The 19,089-nt window shown below is 37.7% G+C and overlaps 1 protein-coding gene across 4 annotated transcripts in view; it reads right to left on the reverse strand.

Annotated features, from left to right (window-relative positions):
• TMEM117 (transmembrane protein 117) overlaps positions 1-19,089 on the reverse strand; it is a 241,477-nt gene that overhangs the window by 118,975 nt on the left and 103,413 nt on the right. For all 4 annotated transcript variants that reach the window (XM_052788714.1, XM_052788715.1, XM_052788713.1 and 1 more), the window contains one exon: positions 5,473-5,572. In XM_052788714.1, the coding sequence (XP_052644674.1) occupies positions 5,473-5,572 (100 nt within the window). The remainder of the gene's footprint in view (positions 1-5,472; positions 5,573-19,089) is intronic.

Below are 19,089 nucleotides of genomic sequence, written 5' to 3' on the forward strand. Positions count from 1 at the left end.
ATTAGAATAACTGTGATATACATCTACCAAATCACAAACATTAGGGAGAAAGCATACAGGGATGAAGTGTTTGCTGTCTCTTCAGTAAAGAACAAAAGGCATCAAATTAAGTTAGCAGGAAACAAGTTAAAACAAACAAATGGAGGTGATTCCTTATACAGTGACCTCTGGAACTTGTTGCAAAATAATTCTGTGGATGCTAGAAAAAGTACTTGGGCTAAAGGTGAGATTGGGCAAGACCAGGAGGGAAGAGACATCCGTCAAGAGTTATTATATACACAAAACTGCATTCAGTTGGAGACAGTATTAGAGGACACTACCATATATGATTGGCTTGTTCTTACTCTCCTGGTAGGCTTCTGCTTATAGTCACAGTTTGAGGCAGGATACTAGGTTGGATGGATTTTTAGTCTGACCGGGTACGACTGTTATGTTCTTACAGATGTAGCCTGAGTTCTAACATGGTGCACATGACAGAAAGAAGTTCTGGTTTAGGAGTCTACAGGTTTACTCTGTGCTTGCATGGCAGTAACCATTCACTTAAACCTGTCAGCTATTGACATTAATAGCATCAAGGACCACGTGGACAGGCTTGAGCCCTCTAGAGTGTTCTTTATGAACCAGCCACAGGTCCCTCTACTAGCTACACTGTGACCAGCCATGTAAGACATGTTAGTCTCATAAGATGGGAAAATACAGAAGCCTCCTTCACCAGAGGATGAAGATAAAAAATGCCTAATAGAGAAATGTGAATGAAAAGAACAGAACAAAATCTGTTTCTTTCACAACTAGCAAAGCCAGAACACATAATGGTGTGAGATTTGTCCTCTGGAATTGTAAGACCGAAAACCTGGTCCATTTGGCCAGATAAGTACATTTCCTGGAGCTTTTTTGGCTAGCACTGAAAATCTCAAAGAACAGAAAATCCTGCTTGCAGAACAGATAAGCTTTATCAAGGGGAGCAGCATTCCACAAGTTATATGTCATGATGTGGAGGCATGATCACCTAATGATGTGACTCTTTTGCCTGAGAAACTTCACAGAAGCCCAGGCAACTTGTGTATATGGGGGTCATTACCCAGTTTCACTAATAAAGAAAGGTAGGTGTGGATTCATCACTCAGTAATAACCTTTTGAAATCCCAATACTACTAATCCCTCTGCTAAGATGATGAAAGACAGAAATGGTCCTGGGAGTCTTCATGGTCCCAAGCAAGGGAAGAGTCAAACTGAAATAAAGTGAAGGTGTCAGAAAGAACAGCCAGGAATTGTGGCAATGATTCAGCTTACACTCTAAAACATTGTGCCAAGTACTGTGCTAAAGCACAGTGCTGAGAGAAGTCTTAGCTTCGCCTTGTTAAAAAGAACATGCTGGTGCAGATTTGGTAAATATTAGTTTGATAAATAATAAGCTAAACCAACCCTTGAGTTTATCATTGTTTCTGATGATGTGAGTCAGCAGAGTCTCTGCTGCTCAGTAATCTCTCAACCATTCTCAGCTCCCTCTAGCAATTAACAAGGGAAAAGAGAATCTCAATTAAATTACCTTTCAGAAGGAAGGTAAATGGGAACAGAATCCCTTGTCAAGAGGATCAGCCCCTCATACATTCATAGAGATTAGCGCCAGCCTCTGGCTGAAGTTGACTGCTTCAGCTTCTGATAATCCTAGCAAGCAAGGTCTGAGGAAGATGTAACAAACTTCTACTGCTTAGAATCTTTCACACATATGTAGGGCCTGTAGGCAGGGATATGCCTTCAATGTAAACGCCAATGGCAGTTGGTAAGTAAATCTCTCAATGTGGTGTGAGTGTCATTCATAGCACAAGGCCAATACTTAATCTTTGGAGAGCCCAAAAAGCCATCATCCAAAGTGGAGAACAACAGTTTTGACAGTCTAAAAGCCAACAGTGCCTAGAAAGAAGGAGGAAAGCAGGCTGTTCCACCTCACCAGGAGGCTGGAAAGAAGAGAGGAGGCTCTGGTCGTACTCCGCCTTCTGTGTCAATGTTCAGTGCCACGCACTCCTGTAGGTATACTCTGAGTATGCCACGGTCAGGACCATGTCCCTCACAAAAACACAGCTGCAGCAGGTTGCTCATTTTTACGCAGAGGGTCAGGAGGCCACCCAACTCTGATAATCAGAGATTCTGCCCTGGAATCAGCTCCTTCCTCAGCCTGCTCACACTCTCCCAGAAGGTGGCCATAATTGCTAGTTTATAGGTTTGTCTGGGTGGAATCCAATCTTTTTTTCAAAGCTATCCTACTATGCCAAATCCTGTGGTGTCTGCCTCAAAAGCACTCTCCAAGAGAACAGAATGCACATTTTATGAGAGCAGGAGAGCATGTCAAAGCAGGTGCAGCATATACTTCCCTGGCTTCAAAGAGGAAAAAGTGCAGAGAGATGGTTAGTGTATTGAACCCATTCCCCTCTTCACAGACTTATTTAGAACATCTAACACTACAGATTTCAGCAAAGATGATTACTAGTAGCAGAAGTTCCTGTCCAGAGGTTCATAGAAGAAGCTCCTATGCACCCACAGCATGGCCCCGTTCTCATTACACACAATGGAAGGAATATTGCTGATTTTATCAGGAACTGAGTCAGACCCTGTCAACAAGCTAGCCAGTGAGCTAGGAAGTATTGAGGGGGAAGGCTCACTTCTGCCTTTTAAATCCAAACCAAACAGTAATCCAAAACATATTTTCCCATTTCAATCACTTCCCTGATTTAATAAGCCTCTCCTTGCTGTACTAGGGCAATATTATTATTTATTGATTACTCATTTTTAAAATGGAATCCCATCTGTTCTGCTTTACTCCTGCTTATTTCCAAAGTTTCCAATTAAATAGGGAATAAGATCTTAATTCCAGTATGGTTCAAATACACTGAAAAGAAGGCTACAGCTGCTTTTTCATCTACTCCTTTGTAGTCTAAAGATGGGTGGCTTCTTTACAGAAACTGCTTAAACATTAGAAAATATAAGCACTGCTGTGAATGGGAAGATGTGCAAAGGTTCCTTTACAGGTCTGGTTTTTCTTTCCTGTTTCCAAACAGGATTGGAGAACTTCATAAAATATAATAATCCCACAGAAGACTCATATCACTTTGATATCAATTCCATGCTGGGCTTGACATGCAGAAAGTCAAGCAAATTCAAATATTATAAAGAACATGATAATTTCTGTTCATATAGAATAAGATTGCTAAAGTTAGGCTGTATGGGAGGTTTGCAGCAATGTACATGCACACACACCAATATGCATGTCCACTCTCTGTTACTAATACCTCTCTACCTGCATTGTAGCTTTTTTTGATGTTCCTAGGCTTAGCTGCCCTTAAACACTGTAATTTCCATTGAATGATTCATACACTTTGCCTAGAGATTTGCATTGCAGAAGCAATCTCACTATTCTCTTTTGTTCTGAAGATTTAAACACCAATCACCACACTTCTTAATTCTCCTAATCCAATCAAAGCATGTCCTAAAAAACATTGACCCTCCAATTCCATGCCCTCTGCTCTTCCTGAAAGCTAACAGAACCAGGCTGGTTTGCAAACAGCCTCCCCTTTCCAAACTGCCTCTGCAGTTTCTCCCAGTCTCTCTCCCATTCTTTAGTGATAACTCCATCCACCAGTGGAACCTGCTGTGGCACAACCCAGTTGTGCCTCTATTGCTGAAAAGACCTGAGAGGGCTTTGAGTACACAGAAAAGGATCAGGATTCTCGAGCCTCTTGAATCCAGCCGTTTCCATGCTTTATATAGTGCTGCATATAACAGGTTTTTTCAAGGAAAAGAGAAAAGAGGGACTGAAAAAATTGAACGTTATCTAATGTAGTGCAATTTGTATGTAATCTATCACTGGAGCTTTAAGTCACATATGTATGAAGAACATGACCCTTCTCAATTCAGCTTAGCTTATACATCATCTTTCCTTCCATAGTGGGATAAAGCTGTGGAAGCCCATAAAAAAAAAGGGTCAAGCTAAAGATATTCAGAAGTAGCCATGAATTTTATCAGGGATTCACAAGAAATCTGCATTAATTGTCAACATCAGTCAATGCACCAATTCTGCAATGTCCTTACTGTAATGTACGTACAGATGATTTGCTCTGTACATGCTTTTCATGGCCACCACTTCACAGAGCATAATTTGTCTTGGACAAACCACTGACACATACTGAACAATATGCTGAAAAGATCCTTGATGCTTTTTTTTTCTTCTGTCTGTTGTACAGTATGTTCCAAATACGTGGAGGATAGAAGACAGATTGACAGAAACTCGGATGACCCTTCTAAGACTATTCCTACAGTTTTATAGACTATAGTCTTAGTATCTTACAGTCCTTCCTGCTTGAAAATATTCCTACAGCGTTTTCTCTTTAACACATAGCACAGTCCTAAAATTTATCCACCTTGGCTTGTTTCTTTGCTTATGTCAGACATTATTGCAATCACTAACTACACACAGTGCTAAGATCTTTTCCATCCATGTTTATGTCATATGTGATAAACATTCACCATCAGGCAATGTTCCCTGTGTTAACAAATTCCTCTAAAATTATGTTGATTCTTTTGAGTAAACAAAGAGAGGTATCAACGAATCATTAGGAAAAAAAATCTAGATTAATTAAAACCAATTCTGCAAGCTTAAAAATCATGGACTTCTTTCCCCAACTTAAATGAATGTGACAGCCATAACTGTTAAAATTCTTACCTACACTCATCATAAAAACCTAATCTTACTAAAAAAAAAAAAAAAAAAAAAAAGAAATCCAGCTTTTATCACTTTGTGTTTAAGAAATGCTTTTCCTGAACAATAAAAACATGTGCAAATGCTTCCTTTTGTTCCCAGTTAGCTCTCATTTTCTGACTCTCTTTCACTAAGCTGATCTTTGGGTTGCCCATATTTCAGGGGAGAACCTTTGTAACAATTATAATCCAAGCTAAAACTTTATTCTTCTAAATCCTAAATCAGAGACAAACTTAATCTGAGAGTTTCACATCAAATGGGCTACCTTCAAATTCTGGGATGTAACTGGCTTCTGTTCTTTCTCTCGTCTCCATCACTTTGTCACATATTTCAGTAAATTTTTTTTTCTTTTTTAATCCTTTTCTTTAGACTTGTTTATCTCTAGTCATTACTCACTGTTTCACCAGATAGCAAGTCTTGATGTTATTCCATAGCAAAGAAGGGCCACCGTGCTGTCCTCGCAGAAGTCAATGGTAAAATTCCCACTCACGACAGAAGAAATGAAATATTGCTCTGATACATTTTAACTGAAACTTTTCTGGACTCCCAGCTAATTACATACCCTGCCATTATGCTAGTTTGCCTTTGTTGACTTTCTACTTGTCTGGGTTGAAATACTTGAATACTTCAAGAAATTTAGCTGTCTCTCTTTTCCTCTCCTCTTTCCCTTGAAACCAACAAACATATTCCTTTTCTTTTAAAATATAATATTACATTTCTTACCATCCATGCTGTGACAAAATCTCCCATCCAAGTCCCAACTGCAGCTACCTTCATAAAATTTTCATTCCTGATGCCCATGAAGTCTGTTATAATGTATGCACTGTGGAAACAAGAACACAGACTGTAAGCTATACACATTTGCTTAATGCAGTTACAAAGAACTTGCTTTAGTGACAAAATTTATCATTAGCTGTGAAAGATTTCCCATTTCTTTCACAATTACTCTTTCTGCTACATCTCAGTCTTGACATAGAACTAAACAAGGATGGGTCAATTCCAATTAGAAACAGAAATGTGATCTGATTTTACAGCCCATGTCCTTTTGAAGGTGCTAAGATAATGATAGGCAAAGGCTTTAGGATTATGTAAGGCTTCTGGAAATATAAACTGTTTTACACTTTTTACCTCTTCCTTTGTACAAATGGAATCAGTGACTTTGCAAAATCTTTATGAAGAAAAATGAAAATCTTTAAGTTCTCTTTAAAAAGATAATTGAGCCACTTGACTTTTCACTCTACCAGTTATATAACCACATTTTTTTTAACAAAAGAGTGCAAACAAGCTTTGCAGAATTTCAGTCAGATGTCACTGTTTCTTGATTTATACAACGTATTTTCATAGATATATTTTACTAAATCCAAAAGAAGCATTTCCATTCTGCTTAAATAATGCAACAGATAGGGTTTAAAACCTCACGCAATAATTTGACCTCTACTTTCAAGTTCATCAAGATGCTATAAGGACAATTAAGAAGGTAAACTTACTTGTGCGGGATTAAAACCTTGGTGAAAAAATCATAGCTTTTAATATAATCATATCCTTTGCTAAAAGACTTTGATAGTGTTTAAGAAGAGAAGACTTTCCTCAAGAGCTAACACATTGAATAATGATAGCAATTATATTTTAACTTCCCAAGTGAAATCTTTGTTTTCAAGATACCTGTAAACATCGCTTATATAATGTTATGCCATCACTTATATAATGTTATGCCTATTTAAGGGTGCGCACAAGTGACCTAGTTGCTTGTAACAACTTCCTTGAACATTGCGTTATCCATTATTCAAATCTTACCATTATTATATACCAAATGTTGTAATGTCTAGGAGCTAACGGACCATATCCCTGCAACTGGATCAGTGCAAGCTGATCCCACTTTCTGGGGAAGCCCTATTAAAATCTAAATATTTGATCAGGATAGAGGGTCTTGCTAGCACAAATCCATGCACAGCACTGTATCACTTATTAGATACAAGTTAGTATGTTCTAGAGTTGAAATACTAAGGTCATTGAATAGTTTCATGACATATGTAAAATGGCATACCCTAAAGGCTCTTTTCATTATACCCATCACGAGCTTTTGGCTAATATGTCACTTACAAAAATACCACACCTTTTTTTTCATCTGTTGAACAGCATATAAATGCTGGCTCAGATTTTCTGCTGGAATTATAAAAAAAAAACCCACATTTTTTTCCAAGCTATTTTTAATTATGTTCCTTGTAGTTAATAAGATCATCAATATTCTAAATTCACCATGTTGTAAATAAGGATGTAACAACACAAGAACAGCTACACTGGGTCAGCCTAAAGTCTCCTTATTCCAATGCCCTGTCTCCAAGAGAGGGCAACAGCAGATACCTAGGGAAGACTGTGAGAGTAGGCAAGCACACCCCTCCCACATTTATTCTCCCAGTCTCTTTATAACTGGGAAACATTTGGAATTCCTTTTTTTCCTGCATCTTGGGTATGCCATTCTTGTAGCATCCATGAAGGTGAAAAATTGTCAAGTCTGCACTCCTTAAGAAGGTTTCTCATTAACAAAGAAGGCACGACAATAAATGTCAGTTGTAAGGACTGGCCCCCAAAAGCAAACCATATCTTTATCTTTTTCATCAGTGTGAAACACATACAAAACCCCCACAGTTCTCACCTTTTTTATTCCCATTTCTCATATGCATTATACATTCTCATATGCATTATACATGATTACAGGTGTACGGAAACTGAATGAACACTTGCATAACGTTCCTGAAAAACAGGCCACTTGGGTAACCCCTATAGCCCCGTTGCATATAGTGGGCCTGCCACAGCCACGCATGGCAGGCTGATGTACACAAGACAGGTTATCCAAAAAGGCTGAGAGGTCACTGATCACTGAATGTAGGCATTAACAAGTAGAAGAGATATCAAACCAGACATAAGCTATTTTTTTAATGGAAATTGAAATTCTCCATGTAGTCACTTGTTTTTACGAATGTTAAAAGTACCTGAAGGCGTATAATAAGGTTGGATGAGCTGGATATGATATTTAAATACACAGAAAGGCCTTATAAGCACCAGATCATTCTAACAGTCCTATTTGTAATTTGAAACATGAACATTTGCAACATGAAAGAATCCAAGAAGCCTAGTATAAATTGTGCATTGTGGTCTATAAGTAATTAATGCCTAAATTAAATATGCAAATTGACAGACCTTCAGTTTGAGTTAAAATAGCATATTATTATAAAGAAACTCTTAAGAACATAATCTGTGCATATTATAAGTGCATTTACTGATTAAAACACAGGTACAACTTTTTATGGAACAGGGAAAATATTTTTAGCACTGTCATTATCTTATTAGAAATAGTAATGAAATACACTGCATTTTATTAACTATTATATTAACTATTAGCATTACATCCTGTGTCTCTTATACGCTCTGCAGTATTATTTTCATTTTAAAACACAAAGAGAAATTGACTTTTCAAAAATATGGATTTTTGCCTGCTAAAAATTAAAAAATGCTCCATTTTTAATTTTCAGGTTTTAGTTTAAATATAAAGGAGAGTAGTTGACATTTTTGAAAAAGCCGTGCTTGCCTGATGATGTCACCAGGATATATAATTTAACAGTACCAAAAGTAAAATCAATTCTATTGTGGAAAAATCCCCACTTTTTCCTAGCTTTAGCTAGTGATTAGAGGAGTTTTCAATAACTGGTTACTCTGCTTCCTGGCTAGGAGCCATGTCTGCACCTTGCAGGAGCGCTAATAGCTGTTGGGTTCCAGTTAACTGTCATGGTCAGCCCAGATTTTCTATAGCTTGTCAAAAGGCTTCTGTTTACTATGCCATACTTGTATTCTGTAGCAAGGTACATTCATATTGCATGAACAGCACAATCTAAGAAAACACTGAGTGGAAAAACACAGCAGTTAAAGCTCATAACAGAGTAAAAAGCTCTTCAGAAACGGACAGGATAAGTGTAAATAATTAAAGGCTGAGGAGCCAATACTTGTGAATGTTATAGATAAAGGACAAGTTTGCAATTGGGATTTGGGACAAACCCACTATTAACCTTTGACAGTAAAACTGGAAGCTGCAAAGTCAGGAAAATTGCTCTTTGCAGGCCAAAGCCTATGGAAGGTAGACCCCAATTTTGACAGAGTAAGACTAAATAGAGGAACCAAAAGACAAAAGAGACTTGAGACACATAGTTCTAAAACAGAGTCCAAAAAACCCTGTCACAAGGTGCTGCCAATATCCGTGTTGTTGCAAAAGGTAAGTTAATAACAGTGAGTCAGTAAAAAGATTTATGAGCCAAATGTATTTGATCACTTTTCTGGAGTTAGCAGCAGAGCGTGCACAGAACAGACAAAGAGGGAAACAACAGTACTAGCCCAGAGAAATTGTTCAAAGGAAGATATCAGAGCATTCTTTCAAAGAAGGATGACACTTTAGCAGCTGCCAAAATGACAAGCAATCTGAAAGCAAATGGAACGTTTTTATTTTTAAGTTTGATAACAATGTACAAGCCACCATGGTGCTATCAACATTATTCCAGGCACTGGAATAAAAGTCATGGCTGAAACTCAATGCCGAGATGGTGTTTTCTTGACCATCACAGGAATCTAAAACTGGGATATAGCTTGAATTTAGACACTTAAATCTAAGAGTAAGTCAGGGATCCAAATGCTCAATGGAGCCTAGTCAGAATAGTAAAAGCAGATTAGAGCATGATTTGTCCTTACGCTAATGTAGACATGCTGGGTGAAGATTTGTTTGCCTTATGTTACTGCAGGATAGCTAGCATGTCAAAACAGTATGTTTACATACCAAAAGGCATTGCTAAACCTGTGTGACTAAATAATTCCAGGTGCTGTGACATATCCTGGTCTCCAGATGATAATCCAGAGAGATCTGGATTTCTTGTAGGGCCTGTGACACATCTGACAACCCAGACACATCTGAACTGAACCCTAGGTCTCCATGGAGTGCAGTGAGAGCATAGACCCTTTGGGTAAGTTTCAGTTGCCCTTTAATGCTGTATTAGCCACCTTGATGCATCTTAACTACACTTCAGCTGGCTCTTTATACACTCTGGAGTACCTAAGGCACTGGGTTGGCACATAGCACACAGGGCACATTCTGTAGAGTCTACAAGAATGGCACCCATAGAAAGTGGTAACTTAAGGCTCTTTGAAAAGGAGGGGAGGCCTAGATATCTTTTACGCTGAGTGATAAAAAGTCAGTACATGTTCTGCAGTCTGATATGTGCTTTTCTGAGGCGGTTTTATTATGTGGCATTCACCCTAAATAGCTGATTATCTATATGGAACTCATCTTCCTCGGTGCACCGGACAAAGTGAAATGCCTTGACAATGGCCAACAAATGACAGCATGGGAGTTCACGCAGGCTGCAAAGAAGTATGTGTTTAGACGTGATACCACAAGCTTCCATTACTCTTAATTTAGCTGAGGCAAAGAGTGTCAGAATAACTGAAAACATACATAAAAGACTGCAGACACAGTTCCTGATCTATATTTGTCACTCTAAAATGACAGAATGGCAAATGAGACACTTGGTAGCACTTTGCTCAGCTGAAAAGTTACCCTCTACTGCTAGAAACTGAAGTCAGAGCCACAGGGAACTGGAAGATGCACAGAGACAAGAAGACCTGCTGTCCTATAAACTGGCGTATCATAATGAGAATGGCATAATGTGTAGCTACCTACAAACAGTACAGAGAGCACAACAGCTAGCCATACAGTCCCTAACCGTCCCCAGTACGCACTTCAGAGGTACAGATGAAACTTCTTCTATGACACCAGAACAGACAGAATTAAGAGGCACTGAACCAGGGATTTTGCTTGACAAGACGTCAAAGAGGTAACAGCCACAAGAGGCTCAGCAGGCTAATCTCCAAGACACAACAAAACTAGGATGCAAGAATGGCTTGGCCATAGCGAGACAGATCCATGGCACAGTGCAGAACACCTGAAACTGATGGATTGATGCTGTAACTGAGCACTGCTGGTTGGTAACTTATTTATACTTTTTTTTTTTTTTTTAAATCAGGCAACAGAACGGTGATTCTGAAAACCACTGCTCATCAGTCTACAGGCCTGATGGCTGCCTAACTTACTCTGGGGACTTAGCTTTTAAAGCTCCCAAGCCATTTAAAGTTCTGCTGCTAGGCATGTACAGGAGCTGCTCACTCTCCACAGGAATAAGCCATTTGGCTTCTAGCTCGCATCTTATACTGATTGATATCCATAAAGTGGTTATTCCTCCACTTGGTTTGCCTGCGGAGATCCATCTGTGAAGTGTTTTGCAAGCCTGCCTATAAGACAAGGCCCACTGAAAAATGCAGCAATTGCATTCCTGTTAATGTAGAAGAGGTATATGCACATAACTTAAATGGCTGGGAACACATGAGATCCAATCCCTATTCCAAGGGACACTGGTTCAATGCCTTTCAAAGTCAGAGAATTGCGTCTCACTGTCACTCTCAATAAGAAAAGAAAAGGTGATGACCAGCTCCTATTAGGACAGTAGATTTTTTGTATATGGCACTCACCAAGAGGACGAGAAATGTGTGTTTCAGCCTCCTTTAGGTGAGGGGTAACCAAAGCTGTATATTCCATGTCTTGTGCAAGTATTGTCTTTTCCCTTTCCCTTTTCTCCACTTTTAGAGAAGTGGAATGGATGCTACTGATCAGGATAGGAGTTTGGATTAGATCACAAGTACAGTCCTAATTAAGGTGCTTCAAGCAAGTTGGGACAGGATTTAAAATATATTTGTGTCCTTAATATAGCTTCTTTATTGCAAATTGTAGGAGTTTCTTGTTCCCTGTGTGGGTTTTTGTAGATCCTATGCCAACAACCCTCAAGCACTTGATGCCCAATAGAGTCTGGCCTTCTCTTTAGGGACCAGGTGGTATTAATACAGATTAACTTTTGCTTAATGACGCTGGTCTTCCTAGGCTGTCTCCATAATCAATGGATTTGACAGCAATTCAGAGCAGGATGTTACTTTAGATGATTTTTCACATATGGCATCACTAAGGGTCAACAGCTTGCTTCTAAAGGATTTGCAAAAGGCAACTCATAATGGTAGGGCTACTGCCAGGGGATGTGAGAGGCTCCATCTCTACTGGGAAAATCTTAGGGATCTGCCAATTCAGAAGTATTAAGGACCTCCACTGTGGGAGGAATGCGGCCTCCCTGGGCTAAAGGTAAACTTTGGTGAGTGTTGACAGATACTCCCAGCAAGTTTAAATGGCAGGATTTGCTACACCTACATTTTTTTTTATGTCAAACCTTAAATCACAAAAAAAAAATCAGAGACAAGCAGTGGCCGAGTTGGGAACTTAACCCAGACTTCTCCCCTCTCAGATGAGCAACTTTCTCCATCGTTACATAAGTGCTTTGATGAAAATGCTGTACTACCCCTACAGACTCCCCTACAAAGCACTTCTATGGACAGGATAGTCTGGGAAAAAGCATTCAAGGTGCCTGACAAAAGATTTCAACAGATTGATTTTTCAAATTTATTATATCCATAAGACATCTTTTCCAAATTTTCAACTATTTTTGCTGTTCTTATGCAGTGTGTATCATCACAGATATATACTGTTTAGTCAGACAAAAGAAAAACAAGGGCTGCAGAGTGCATCTAGCATCCTTCTGCAGCAAATAATAAAGGTTACACTACTCAGCCAAGGACAGGTTGTCTGAAATGCTTCTAAAGTTGTTGTGCTACTAAATGAATGCTCACCTAAGGGCACATAGTGATAGGACAAGGGGTAATGGCTTTAAACGGAAAGAGGGTAGATTTAGATTAGATGTAAGGAAGAAGTTCTTCACTGTGAGGGTGGTGAGGCACTGGAAGAGGTTGCCCAGAGAGGCTGTGGATGCCCCATCCCTGGAAGTGTTCAGGGCCAGGTTAGACGGGGCTTTGAGCAACCTGGTCTAGTGGAAGGTGTCCCTGCCCATGGCAGGGGGTTTCGAACCAGATGATCTTTAAGGTCCCTTCCAACCCAAACCATCCGATGATTCTGTGATTCTAAATATCCATAGGACAGTCTTGCCAGCCCCCACCACACGCTCAGACACGAGCACTGCAGCTGTTTACATCTAGCTGTTTATGCTTCCACTTAAACTCTATAACCACTGCATAAGTTGTTTTTACTGAAGCAATGAAATAAAGGGTTGCCTCTTACATGTCTGTTTGATACTACAGGAGAGGATTAAGATATTTACTTACTGCTAAGTGAATTATTTATTGGAAATTGTTTTAGCAGACAATCAAACAAGAGAACCATGACAAGTTAAGACAACCGTGTCACTTTTTAGCATTTCTTTCAATAGACTAGTAAAATTCTGCAACTAATCCACAAGACTGTAGTACAAGCTGGTACATTGCATGCCTTATTTGAGTCACTACATTTGCCTATATACTATGGTATCAAAATAGTTTTACAGTACAAAGGTCTAAAATGCTAGCACAGGTGCCCAGGGACACAAATAGAACAAGTGGCCTTGGGCATACTCATTCTGAAGGTTTAAAGAGGATCTTGACTCACCATACTGTAACACACTCTGCAGACATACACGTCTGCAGTCTTAGCCCTTGCATCCTGAGAAGGATAATGAGTGTTGATTTCCAACACATTGCTAAACAGCAAGCTAAATTATACACATGTACATTGAAGAAAAATGTATGCTCAGGGTTTCTAAAATTTAGAAAAATGTTGTAAACTGCTTTGGTTTTGGGGTTTTTTTTACATTTAACATTCTGTAAATGTAGGTATTAACATTTTGTTAAATGTAGGTTTGCTTATCTTAAAATGCAGATAATTTGTTTGGCAAGTGACATTTAAAAATAGCTACTAAAATTTGAAAATAACATTAACAGAAACTAAGGAATATAACAAGCAATGCATTTGGGAAGGTTAAGTTAGGTTAGTAATTCAGCAAGAGAGACACAGTAAAATATTTTCTTTTAAATAAATACTTGCTTTGTTTTTAAACTTGGTGAGATACTGGTAAGAATGGCTTTGAACGATGCTGCACTGGCTGAACTCTTCAGAATGAGACATGGCTTACACACATCCATTCCCAGTGTTGACATTTCAGTACAGCTAAGAAGGGATAAGGACAGATGTGCAGCAATATTCTCAGAACTGGCAGTTGCAAGAAAAAAATTATTCACTTTAAAAAAAAAAAAAAAGAGAATTGCTCATATCATTGCCAGAATATAAACAAAATTTAATGATGTAGTTGGAAATTTACCACTTTGACCAAATGCTCTGACATTTAAAACTTCTGTGAATTCCAGCAAAATCTTTGTACTTTCTATCCATTTCAGTTTTAGAGATGGCAGAGAAGTTTAAATGCATTATTATAATGCTGAATAAAATAGCAACTGCAGTATTATTGCTATTCAGAAAGAGAAAATTAGAACAATTTACAGTTGCTACAAAACACTGGATGGACTCTGCTTGTAAATAGCAGCCCAACTGAGAAAGCGAAAGCAGATACATATTGCAGCAAATTTTAGTAGAAACTTGTTAGTATTAGCAGATAATGCAACTTTACATATTAAACATTCTTTACCCTATTAAACTTCCTTGAACCATTGATAAACAGATTTTTTTTATAAATTAAAATAATGAAATGCCAGAAAACTACAAACAACGTCGTAAGTTAATGAACTGGAACTGAGGGAACAAAGAAAGGCTGGCACAGAATCTCTGCTGACACATTCTCAGCAATCATAACTGAAAAAAATTTGAGCTGGCTCTGAAAAAAATTTATAAGCCCATAATGTAAAATAAAATTGTGAAAATTTCTTATGGGTTTACTTTTTAAAAATTTATTATAAACAAAGTAGATTTTTTTCCTTATTTAATGACAATGTTTTAAGGCTTTATAAAGACTAATATTAGTTTGAATTTCAAGGGTCTACTGTAGTGATTGGGTGAAGCAAGGCCCATGTGCCTTCTTTCAACATTTTATGTTCAGGAACCATGGATACCCTGCAGCTGAATGACAAATGGCCAAAGGACTGTCCTTTCAGCATGGACCAGGGGACTTCTAGTGCTTTACTGAACATCGGAAGACATTGCAAGAACCTATATATTTGTGACTGGAACGAGGTGAGATGCTTCACTACAGCAAATGTTGGACCAGTACTTGAACCTCTTAGATGGAGTCTGAATTTGAGAAGTAATTGGAAATACGGATGAATGCAACCTGCATATGGATGCCCATTTTTAAAGCAGTGGAGACTGATATATGACTCACCTTACAATTTGTGTCAAAGTACGTAAACATGTGGTAGAGGAGTGTTAATTGATGCTAAATAGGCTAAAATGACTTTTTTTTACTACATCAGTACCGTGTGGCAAGTTTTAATTTTGACATTTTTGTTTCCAGAGTTTTGCTGCAGAGACATGTCAGAGTATCTGAAGCAGAGAAGACATCCTTTATAGGCTAGAAGGTGATTTCCCTGACACCAGGCTTTAAATGACAATTTAAAATCCATTCACATTACCTTTTACATAAGATATGAAGATATTTGATTTGGCTTGTGTGCTTGTACTGCCAGGGCTGATGGTACCTCTGTCTCTTTCTTCAAAGTTATCAGGAATAAAAAATAGTCAGGAGCATTTCACTATTATTATAAAATGGTAGGTCATGCAGAGTCTCCAATCACTTGAAGTAACATACTACTTTTAATAGATGGGGGGGGGGGGGGGGGGGATTAAAAATCTGAAAATACGAACATATTTACAAAATACAAAAAATTTGCCAGTTCTCAAATTGAAAATAATCTTGTGGTTTGATTTAAAAATTAAGTTACTTATACTTAGAGATACTTAGCTTGATTTTTTTTAACCTGTTTCTATGATCGTTCCAGCTTTCTTTCCAAATCTGCATATCATAAGCATTTTAATTATTTTAATTTCTTTTGCTGGTTTGGGACAGGAGATCCTTCTAATCTGCAAAAACTCTTGGGAGACTGAAAAAATGTTTCATGTCCAAATCACTTTGGAATAGCATTTATTGTGCAAGTTTTTTCTTTCAGAAAAATGTACTTCTAACCCAAATTACAATACAGAATAAGGTCAGATATTCCTTTAGAGGATTCAAAGTTTAACTACAGATATGAAAACGTTCAGTAAGGTAATTTAACAGAAAACAGTAAGGTAATTTAAGGCTAAATTACATCTGAATAGTATCAAAATTGATTTACCAATTTTCCATTTTCTATTTAAATATTATTGTTTCACAAGAAACTTCTTATTTTCTTATGAATCAAGAATGTAAGTATGTAAGCAAAGTTGTGAGAGAATGACCATGTAGGTTCTGTAATGACTATTTTAAATTGTCCAATCCAATTTGGGACTTTGTATCATGATTGTTCAAATTGTAAAAAATACTACAGAAGTATCAAGGTTGTAGAACAGGTGATTCAACTAAACTGATGTTCTAAACATAAGTATTTCTTTGAATTATTCTCTATGAAGATAAGTAACATTTGAAATGAGTAAGTCAGGAACAAGACCAGTCGGTGATAACATCTGAGACTGAATGGATGGATGGTGGGGAAGAGTCCTGCTACTTTGCATTGCAGAAGTATAAATTTACTTAAAAAGGAACAGTGACTAAGTAATACCTGCCTTGGAGCTTGTGAGATGTTTGCTGAATAAGTAGCAAGGAGATTGGACTTCATGGAAGTTTGAGGATAAGATGAAGATTTCTTAAGTATCAGATTATTGACAGATCCATGAAGTAAGCAATTAGTAATAATTAAATAAAGCAGGTAAAATCACAGAAAAAAAAATAGGTTGGAAGGAAACTCAAGGGATGAACATGTCCAACTCCTCATGCTAAACAGGGCTAACTGGCATTAGCTCAGCTCACTCAAGGCCTTATTTATGATTAAAGATTGTTTATTTTAAGTTACATTTATTTAAACTTATTTATTTAAACCTAAATCCTTTATCAAAAACAAAGCTAAAATTACTTAAACATCTGAACGAAATTTAAAAGGGCACAAGGGAACGAGTGCACTTTACAACTGACTGCTCCAGATTTCTAGTTCAAGCAGTCTCCTTCGATTATGCCAAGACCTCATCCATTTAACACAGTGCTAAAGCAGCCAGGGATTTGGCACAGAATACTTCTATGCAAACAGCCAAGATTTTCCTCTTCCTATCCTGTCATTAGAGTTCAATAAAATAAAATATATGCTGCTATACATCACCCTGAACATTTTGAAGAAGGAAGACAGCACTTCATTTTTAACTCCACTTCATTAAATGGTTTAGTATTTGTTAAATATCCTTCATGAAACAAGACAAATGTAAGTATTTTGTATTAATATAAATAATACGAAAGTTAACCATGCACACAGGCATACATTGCTTATATAGAATATATTTTTTTTTTTTTTACATTGAGAGACAGAACAAGTCAAAATGCTAAGACTAAAGTTAAATTAAAATATAAACTCGGTTTCCTATAGGATCTTTGTGTTGTACATAGGCAAAGCCTAAAAAAAAGTGAAGCAAAGGCCCTTGGAGAATCTCTGCTCAGTTGCTTCTTCATGAACACTAATGGCTCTCACACCTACTCATAGATTCCACCAGTGGGTGCTGGGATCCCTCAGCATGCCAAGTTATTGAATGCTGAATTTGACAAGGGCCACAGGGAGACCATCAATCAGCCAAAACCAGAGAAAATCATATGCAATAGGGGAAGCAGAATATTAAAAAATACTTAAAAGAAGGAAGGAGGGTAGGAGAGCTGGGAAACTGGACTGACAAAGTTGATGGAAGGGAAATGATGAGTATACACAGAAATGCAGAAATATATTTCAAGTACAAAATATTTGAAAAGGAAGAAAGGTCAGAGCCCAGAATGGAATGCATGTGGTCACAATACTCAAATGTTTTTAGGAAAAGTGTTTAGATTCAGCTGTAGTTTGCTACTCCTTTTGTAAAGATTCAACTGTCTAGAATCTCAGCATTGTAGAGCAAGTCTCACTGCAAGAGGAAAAACAGAGAGGTGCTTCCTTCCTTGAAAAGCACTCAGTTAAAATCTTAATTTCAAACAAGGGAATAGCTCCAAGCTTTATATGTTATTTTAGTGCATCTAACTGCTTACAGATGATATGCTGTATTAGGGTGTGTGCAGATAAAAGGAGACTGAAACTGCGGTTTGTTCAAGAAATTGAGAGCATATACCAGCCCAGAACATCAGTATGCAATGGCACAAATAACTGCATAGGGGTCTTACGAAGAGCGAAAATGGAATTAGCATGTCAGCCTTACTAGGCTTTTCAAAGAATCATGTCAGCAGAAACAATAATTCAGCCCCCAAAAAACAAGAGTTTATTCAGAAGGAGAATGGATACTACAATTTGATACAGCCACAAATGAACCCTAAATAAGAACCTTCTGAAACACTTCCTCTGCAAGTGGTTTGTTCTAAAACGTTATCTAACTTCTACAGTCTGCATACACATACCCAATACTCTGTTGATAAATCAAAATTAATCAGGAAACTCTCATATGAGAAAAAGTTATTCTTTAAAGCTACTCACAGGTGCAAAAGAACAGGAAATATCTTTGTGTTATGTATGTTTGGTTTCATATCTGTTGAAGATGACTGGTGTGTCTTGCTGCAGTCTATAAAACCAGACTGAGATATAGACACTGTTGGAGTTGTTAAGAAACAATGATCAACCATGCTCACAGGTACCTTTGAGAAGAAATGAAAGGAAAATGTGGCATGACAACTCAGGAGCTGGGCTGAGGATTTGGTGGGCTTCTCTCATTATGTAGGAACAGCATCAGATTACAGACCAGATGGAAAAGAACTAGACTTCAAGCAATGTACATATTAACAAACCGAGGAGATTGCTTCTTTACTATATTACTTGAAAATGGTATATAAAGAACAACTGAGTGTAGGGCCAGTCATCCGACAAAAGCTGGCCTATAATCACAGCAGAGAATTTCACATGGAAAATGCAGTGAAGACAGCTTGTTCTTCCACTCCTTGGCTGACAAAGCAAACACCTTTATGATCACTCTTTGACCATCCAATGGCTGGTATCATCCAAAAGAGTCCAACACTGGCTCTGCTATAAATTTTCTCTGTATTGTACTGACTACTGCTATATTTGCTGGTCCTTACACTACTCAGCATTTTAAATAAAATTATCACTTAAATAAAGGGGGAAGATTGCCAGAAGTTGTTTGAGGATTTTATCCTCAAATCAACATAACTCTATTGCAGACTGTCCATTTTACAATACAGTTTTCTTTTAATGACTTGA

This window comes from Harpia harpyja, chromosome 6 (assembly GCF_026419915.1).
Source record: "Harpia harpyja isolate bHarHar1 chromosome 6, bHarHar1 primary haplotype, whole genome shotgun sequence".
In the NCBI taxonomy this organism is placed as follows: domain Eukaryota; kingdom Metazoa; phylum Chordata; class Aves; order Accipitriformes; family Accipitridae; genus Harpia; species Harpia harpyja.